Here is an 8955-nt window from a genome sequence, read left to right as displayed (position 1 = left end):
TTTTTTTTTTTTTTTTTTTTTTTTTAAAGTAGTCCCTAAAGATCATTTATTTCTTTTCTTTTCTTTTTTAAATGGAGAAATGTTAAGAATTTAGGAATGCAGACACAGATGAAATTACAATGTCTTTTCAAATGCCAACAAAAATGCTCCCAGTCTGATGTGATTCCCTGTGGCATGAATTTGTTTTTTTTTTTTTTTTGAAAAAAATCCCATTAATTCGTACTCTTGGCAGGCAGAGGCACTGTTAGTCTCTAACTCAGAGTCCCTTACCTCTCCTGCAGGCATCGCCGGGCAGGTGTCCATAGACGCCAACGGGGACCGGTACGGGGACTTCTCCGTGGTTGCCATGACGGACACCGAAGCAGGTACCCAAGAGGTGAGAGAAGGCTCTGCTTTTGGTGACTTGTATAAGCGGGGACTCTGAGGGTGTCCTTGTCCTGGTGTCCAAAGCATGCTTCAAATAAACGAGAGGTTTTCACTCTCTACGCAGTGAAAGCTCACTGATGATTGAGGGGTCAGGCAGAAGGCAGGACACGGTGCTGAGCGTGTTCCTGGTAGAGAAAGCCGACCTTCCAAATGGTCAAGCATCTCTCCTCAGAACTGGGTCGTAAGGGCATCCTTGGACAGAGGAAGGGCAGCTTATTTGGCCTTTGCATTTCTGAATTTCATTTTCTAGTGGTTGTTACGGGTTTGCAGGTGTTACTATTTCAAAATACGGTGGAATCTCACGACAGAGAAGTCTGTCACATATGGAAGACGAGCCTGTGACGGTCACTGGGGGCAGGGGCTCTCTGCTTCAGTTTGTTTCCATTTTTTTTTAACAATTTATTTATTTTATGTATGACTATATACATTTATACAATTATAATTTGTACAACTATAGCTGTCTTCAGACACACCAGAAGAGGGCGTCAGATCCCATTACAGATGGTTGTGAGCCACCATGTGGTTGCTGGGAATTGAACTCAGGACCTCTGGTAGAGCAGTCAGTGCTCTTAACTGCTAAGCCATCTCTCCAGCCCTTGCTTCAATTTCTTTAGCTATGACACGGGAATTGTGATTTTTTTCTCACTGGTCTCATGATTATGTTCACTCAATGATTTCATATCCCCTTGCCCGAAGTTGTGGGTCTCATCTGCAGTCCAGCTTCTCTCTCTGGAGAAGGCGGGAAGTGATAACCCGTCTCATCTCCCTGGGATTTGCTCAGCACATAGCAATAGCTGCTGTATTTCAGGATGACCTAGGGTTGTTTTGACCACGACCAGATATAGCCTATGAGGGCCTGCTGAGGCTCAGGCAGGAAGGAGGAGAAATGTCACAGGCCACCTAGGAGCCACAAGTTTGTGCCCAGACAAAAGAGGAGAGTCCTTAGAAGCTGTGGCTGAGAAGGCACTGCCAGCTCAGCTTGTGTGACAGATCACGTAACTGGAGCGGGACCCTGCAATTACATCATGAATGAGTGATGATTTCTCAGGGGTCCAAGGTGACAGCCTAAACAGAGTTCAGCCTGAAAATGGCAGAGCACAGGAAATGAGTTTATCAGAGATGAATGAACAAATGGCACTAACCAAAGGAGGCTCAGAGAGTTCCTCAGTGGCACTCCAAATTTTTGAAAACTGCATATGTGTGTGTGTGTGTGTGTGTGTGTGTGTGTGTGTGTGTGTGTGTAGGTCAGACAATGATTTGTAGGAGTCAGTTATCTCATTCCAACATGTGGTCCCTGGGGATCAAATTTAGGTCTTAAGGCAAAGGCCTTTGTCTCCTAAGTTATCTTGCTGTTACTCTAAATATTTATATTTATATAATCTAACTGAGGAATGTGGGCTGTGCTCCTGTCACATGCTTAAGTTGAGTATGTATGTAGTGGCATTGGCTCTGTCTCATATCCCTAAGGGAAATGGGCCTAACACATGGCTGATAGTGTGGACTGCTCTGTGGTAGAAGGCCAGACAAGGTCCTATAGAATGAGCAAGGGAAAAACCTGTAAATCTATAGATTATTGTTTCATAGGGAAATGAAACAAACAAACAGACAGACAGACAGACAGACAGACAACCAACCAACTCATCAATCCCACTATGCAGTAGCACCCGATAAATATATTGGTAGGCTGTGACCTCCGGATGGCCCTCAGGTGGCACTGTCTGTTGTGTCCACACCTTTCTAAGCCTACATGACTTGGCTTTCTTTCCTGCCAGGAGGAGCCAGGCAGTCACAGTGTGCACCGCGGGGGACCACTCCCCCACTCCCCCCATTTCCCATGCTTTTCTGAAGCTCTTGCTGTCAGTTCCTGAAGGTGGTGATGTGCAGAAATCAGGGCATGCGTCTTGGAGAATGCCTGCAAGGCTGTGAGCGGATTGCCTCCTGTGGGAAGAGGTACCTTTGGCCTGACCTTCCGTCCATCTGTCTGACTTTTGCCTTTCTGTAGGTCATTGGTGATTACTTTGGAAAAGAAGGCCGGTTCAAAATGCGATCGAATGTCAAATATCCTTGGGGCCCTTTGAAATTGAGAATAGATGAGAGCAGAATCGTGGAGCATACCAACAGCTCTCCTTGCAAATCATGTAAGTTCAGAGACTTAATTTACTGTCCTCCTTCTCCAGTCCCAGGGTCATGTGAGTCTGGAACATGTTTCTCTCAAGAACGCATGTTCTGAGAGCTCCCATGCATTTTTCTGATGTCTTCAAAACCATGGAAACAACTCATAAATGGCCCACCCTCCTCCTTCATCAGACGCTTCCATATTCCTTTCCTTTATCCTTTTCTTCCAAATGGTAGGATATTCTGCCTGGGTTTATAGCTCTCACTCCAGTCTCTTAGTTATTAGAGGTTTCTACTTTTATGAAAAATAATAGCTGTCGCTTGTTCATCTCTTGTAAGAAGCTCCATTATTGATTTTAAAGTTCACACTTGACCTCCAAATCCTCAAGATGGGGAACATAATGCCCTTAAATGCTTGACAACTTGCAAAGTGGTAAATAAGTATTGACTATATTATTAACGGTCAGTTTCTGGGTGCAGATAGAGAAGCAAGTGAGTCTTCTTATGAATAGCACTGCAATAGAGACAGTTTGGGAGGTGGTTGTCTTTGAGGGGCTTTGTAATTATGAGTAAGAACAAGTGATGTCACTCTTGCAGGCCAGTTAGTGATTTTAGGTGACTATATGAATGGTCATTATGTCTCAGGACCATCTTTGAACGATGAGGAATTTATATCCATGTGATAGTTATGAGAAAGAATGAAGGAGAAAGTGTGTTGACCACGTAATCGCCCGGTCTGGATTCCAAATCTCACTCTCCTGCTTGCCAGTTTGGGGACCCTAGGAGACTCCCGTCAACTCACCAAGTCTCACATTTCCAGCACATAAAGGGGATTTACCCAGCTTTGATCTGAGGAGCCAAGGAGTCCTTGCACCGAAGGCTTTATTCGAAACCCTGCATGGAAAGTAGCTGTTGAGATTTTTGAGAACGGAGAGCCTACAGAGAAAGATTTAATTCAAACAGTGGTTCACATTTTCACAAAGCTATATAGGACAGTTTGGGATGGAACTCTGACTTTGGTGAGAGAACATCTAAAAACAGAATACTGACCCAATGCAGTCTCCCCTGGAACTTTTGAGCACTTTGAAGTGTTACCACCTACCTGTGAGAGACAGAAACGCTGGGCCAGTGCCTTTGTCCATCCATGCATCTTCGACTTTAAACTCAAAACCAGGATGGATGTGTGTGAGATCTTCAGTTTGCAGCTTTCATCAAATCCATCTTGAATCTGTCTCTTTTTCGGTTTATTATTCTCTCTAACCCTCTTTTCTTCCCTCTCCTTTGTTCTCTCCATTCTCCTTCCCTGTCACCGATTGTGCTCTGTGGTTCAGGCTGGCCTCAAACTTGAGGGCCTTCTGCCTCATCTCCCCACATGCTAGGGTGACTAGTGTTTGTCCCAGGCCCGACTTTGAACTTGTTTTGACCTTGTTCTGTTCACTCTCCTGTCACGGTGCATTTAGTGTTTTCTGAAAACCTTTTCTCAGAACATTATGCATATGTGTTTTTACATTATATGTTACATATGATATATATAATACATAAATGTTACATGTAAATAATATACAATATGTTACAATATGTTATATATATATTACAAAGAAAGGAAAATTAGTTTTAGCTGGGAGATGAACAAAAATCAAAGTATTTTAACTTATGTCTCAAAATGAACTCTGATTATTGATGTTTCTTTTTCAAGCAGGTGGCCTAGAAGAATCTGCAGTGACAGGAATCGTTGTGGGGGCCCTGCTAGGTGCTGGTTTGCTAATGGCCTTCTACTTTTTCAGGTACAGACCATTTATGGAGTTAAGGTTCACCCTGCCTCTTTCGCCTTTGTCTCCTGTCTTTGCAATAATGCTCCTTGTGATTTGCCCACACCCTTCTTATAAACAAGAAGGATGGTGGTGAAATTACCGAAGCTGTTCTCTGGCTCGATCTTGGGTCTGGTAGGCAGTGAGTCCTTGATTCCTATGGGTACCTGCTGGAAAGTGACTGGGATCTCAGGATCATTGATCCATTTATGAAAATTCCTTCTACCTATCAAATGCAAATATGAAGAGGAAATCTGGACAAAGAATGAACTTTCTATCCCCAGTCTTTCTTTGGTTTAGAAACAAGTGCCCGTGCTCACTTGAAAGGCTGGAAGGAGGTCCCGTGGTCTGTGCTCCCGGGCTGCAGTGGGTTCTGTGTTTGGAGAAGTCATATGTTTAGCTGCTGTTGTGGCTTAGTGTCAAGGCTCATAAACTTTTAATTATGCGCATGTGTTCACGGTTCCAGTCGTTTGCTGCAGTGACGGTGGCCCATCCTTTGGTAATCTTCAGTGGTTGAATTCATGGGGGCATTGTAAATCATCATGGTTTATTTGTAACATTTCTTCACTTTTGCATGGAGATGTAAGTCTGGGTGTATGTGGCGCTTTGTGGGAACAATCGTGTTCCTGTTCCTTTGGTCACAGTACACTTGGTCTGATCTTTATCTGGGGGCATATCCTGGGAGTCAAGCAGGGCTTCTGGGGCAGAACAGATAAGGCTCCCAGGGAAGAAGGGGGAGGCTTGTTCTTGTGGCATTTCAGAAAGCATGCCAATTTTCCTCCCTGAATAAGGACACAATGCCTTGGGGCACACGACTTTAATCTCTGAACAGGGTTTCATATTTGTGTCACTTGTCATTTATCAAACCTAACCCAGATGTCCCTGGAGGGCACTCTTTGTAAGAGGAACCATAGTATTTTATAGTCAAGTGAGGTCTTATTATTACATTTGTTTTGCTTTTACCCAGGAAGAAATACAGAATAACCATTGAGAGGCGGAATCAGCAAGAGGAAAGCAACATCGGGAAACATCGGGAGTTACGGGAAGATTCCATCAGATCACATTTCTCGGTGGCTTAAAAGAGATGCCCCTCTCGCGCGTTGTCTACTTGAGATTCCTTAAAGAGATAGATGGAAGGACAGACATCAATGGAACAGAAAGGGCGTTCTCGGAGAAGTCATTCTTTTAAGCAGTAGTCATTTCATTTTAAATTTTCTTTAGAAGCTCAGGAATGATTATTAATCACTATCTGCCTTCTGGCCTTTCATCTCATGGCAAACTAATATAATGAAATAACGTAATCCTGTTAAGTGCTCTGGCTGCTGGAGGGGCGTCAGAGTAGATTTATGTCTTGAAAGTCTGCTGCCTCCATATCTTGATTGCTTTGGGGGCATTTCACACGAGGATATAAAAATGTGGTTTTTCTGAAATGAAATGTTTTGTAGCTAGAATAAAACAATTTTTACAAGTAGAATATTCTTGGAAAGAATTTAACACCCAATAAGAGGACAATGGAATGAAAGAAATCTTAAGGCTGGGAATGCAGTGCCCCCCCCCCTCTGGAACTGGGGGACAGGTTTGTGGTTGATGAAGGCTGCGTCCAACGTCCACATTCAGGTCTGACTTCATATCTCAAGAATGGATACTCCCTGTCTCTTTCAGTGTCTCATCAAAGCTACTCTGGAAAACTGTAAATATTATTGAGCAAGGAGGATTTATATAAGAAAATTGAGTCTAAAATGTTTCTTTTATGATGTAAAAAAAAAGCCCTACTTCACACTAACATTTTATTTTTAAGTATTTTAATCTTATATTTTGGTATTAGAAATGTGTCTATTTTTTCATTTTGAAGATTAAATTTCACTTTTATTTTAAGAGCATGGAGGAGATGTGTGACAAATCTGTGGAGAGGGAGGAATGGTTCTCTTTTTCTCTGCTGTCCTTTGTCCCTTGGCTGTCTCTAATGCTAACTGCTAGTGTGGCTGAAGATGTACAGAAGTCTGTTCAGCTTACAAACTCCGAAGGAATACATTGATGTTAAGCCATTGTTCATTTTCAAATGTTTTAGATGTATGTTATTGGAGGGCTACATCCTTTCTAACTGTGGTCACATGATGCCCTTCAAAACCAGTAGGCTTAAGTAGAGTCTATAAAGAAATATAACTCCTTTCCCTCAAGAATAAGCAGACAGTGAGAATCTGACAGCATGACACAGTGTTGATACATTTAAAAAGACTGCACACAATTTATCAAAACTTGAGGTGATGATTTTAATTAAAAAAGGGAACGTTGATATCTGCTGTGTCCCTTTAACCTCATAGAGTTTTGCAGCCACCCCAAATGATGCATAGCTTGGACAGTGAGCTAGGATAGTCAAGGGCAGTGTGGGCAAGACTGAGCCAGCCTTTACTGGGTATCCTCTTTGTACTCAATTCTGCGCACAGAGGTTTCAGTTCAGGTTCTGACTTTATCATTTGAGGAGAGAACAAGGGTGCCATCTTGTAATTTTGCCTTTCTTGGTAACATTCTGAGCACCAGAAACCCAGTTTAAAGTGTGTGTGTGTGGGAAATTAAATAATTTCTTGGAGGTCATATCCATTCAGGTTAAGTGTGGAGGAATCGGAGCAAGCTTAGCAAGCTCTGGAAGCTGGCTTCCCAGGGAAGGAGTGGATCACACCTCATTCTCTCAGTGGAGTCAAAGTGAATGGGCTGCATCTGTGTGGGGTGAACCTTCTTTAATGCTCAGGAAATGGGATGCAAGCCACAGGATAAAATGAATTAGCTCTTGAACAACGGAAGGAGGTATGTTGTGGTTCTGCCTGTAGGATACTGAGGGAAAAGTGCTGACTTAAAAAAAAAAAAAAGTAGGCCAGAAAGGCAAACTTCAAAATGCTAATCCAGGGGAGGCGAGTTTGTGGAACACAACTCAGGAAGGCAGCAGCTGATGGTCAGGGACTCACATAATGAAGACAGATGGGCAGACTGCAACCACCCCAGTTCTCAGAGCCGGAGGACTGCTTGTTTCTCTCTTACATTTTCAAGGATGTTTTCTCTGTGTTTCAGAGATACTCATTTTTTAATGGTTTTTTTGTTGTTGTTGTTGTTTTTTTTTTTTTTTTTTTGAACCTGTGTGTTAATTGCAGGAGGGTGTCAGTGGGAAAAGTTCACTACCTGGCTATATTCTTTGGGTGTAAATATGCCTAATCCTTTCTTGAATTTGCATAGTTCCCCTTGAATGTCAGCAAAGTTACAACAGTATTTTTTATTTCTGCTCCAGCGAGAGGAATTGTTCCAAGATTAATAGCGTATCCCCAGATTAGATGTTAAAGATGAGAAGGGAACTAGCCTTTAAAAAATAAACAGGCAGGGTGAATTGTGAGGTCCCTGGAGTCATTTCCTACAATTTTAAAGCAATTCTAGTATTATTAAGGTTGATTGCTCATTTACATGCCTGCTGTATAGCTTGTCTTTCTTGAATGTCTTTACGTGGCTAGGCAAGGTGGCCCATGTCTTCAATCCCAGCACTTGGGGGGGGGGGGCAGAAGCAGGAGGATATCTGTGAGTTTAGGGCCAGGATGGTCTCCATAGTGAGTTTCAGGTCAGCTGTAGTTACACAGTTAGACCTTGTCTCAGAAAAAAAAATCGTCATATGAGTTGCCAAAATGTCATTAAGTTTTAAAAATACCACCAAATTGGGAAACCTTCGCTGAGCATATAGATGTCTGTTCCATGGTGGTCCTGGGTTAAAAACTCTTGGTATTGTATTGTAGAACTTAAATTCCTAACTGCTAAGCAACAACTTTGACAATTAGTCATCCATCATCTGCCAGTAGTCATCTATTATATAATTAACAAAATGGAACTTTAGTTCTTAAGCCATTCTATAAATTTTTACTCTTAAGTCCAATGATCAAGGTTTCAAAGGGGGGTGGCATTTCATTAGTGTTTTTCATATCTTGTCAAATATAAGTTCGTACACAATAAGTTCGTATGCAAGCTAAACTAAGCATATTCTTATGGTGATGGAGATAAACACAAGTTTTATAGCCAATATTACTGTCTTAGCTCTGGGAGAGAAGCTGAACTCAGAAACAAAACTTTCTGGGTAGAGTCCTATCTGTTCCCAACACAAACAGAGGTTTCACACGAAATCCATCAACATGTATTGTTTTGAAGAGCCATTGGAGTGTCTCTTCCTGAATCACAGACAGAATTCCACAGGTCTTGAAATAGTTGTTTACATTTCAGAATTCATGGAGGAGAGGGAGAATCCTATGGAATGAGAACAGACGCCCCACCCCCCACTTCCTTTTTCTCTTGAATGAAAAGCTTTGGAACGCCAAGCCACTTCCCCCTGCTTACAGGCATCCTGTGCCTTTGCTGAAGGCACATCTACCTTCATGTGCCCCTAACTTTTCTTTTCTTCTGGTTGGGACTGGCCATAGGGGTCTATGACAGGCAGTGGGAAGTGGAAAGGGAGGCCTTGTGTATCTCAGAGAGGGTTCAGAGGCTGTTTCTAGTGGTGCCATTGCTTTCTTGAAACACAGCTACTTGTGGAGGTGTTTTAGATGTCACACACACACACACACACACACACACACACACA

General features: G+C 42.5%; 1 protein-coding gene across 6 annotated transcripts in view; it reads left to right on the top strand.

The window, feature by feature from the left end:
* Npr3 (natriuretic peptide receptor 3) overlaps positions 1 to 7924 on the top strand; it is a 66753-nt gene extending 58829 nt beyond the window's left edge. For 5 of the 6 annotated variants that reach the window (XM_029544037.1, XM_029544036.1, XM_029544039.1 and 2 more), the window contains 4 exons: positions 282 to 376; positions 2429 to 2564; positions 4238 to 4325; positions 5317 to 7924. In XM_029544037.1, coding sequence (XP_029399897.1) covers positions 282 to 376; positions 2429 to 2564; positions 4238 to 4325; positions 5317 to 5428 — 431 coding nt within the window. In that variant the 3' untranslated portion in view covers positions 5429 to 7924. The remainder of the gene's footprint in view (positions 1 to 281; positions 377 to 2428; positions 2565 to 4237; positions 4326 to 5316) is intronic. The other variant, XM_021208414.1, reaches the window with a different exon arrangement.
* The last annotated feature ends 1031 nt before the right edge of the window (positions 7925 to 8955 follow it).

This window comes from Mus pahari, chromosome 11 (genome assembly GCF_900095145.1).
Source record: "Mus pahari chromosome 11, PAHARI_EIJ_v1.1, whole genome shotgun sequence".
Taxonomy (NCBI): Eukaryota; Metazoa; Chordata; class Mammalia; order Rodentia; family Muridae; genus Mus; species Mus pahari.
This window is presented reverse-complemented; position numbering and strand designations above follow the sequence as displayed.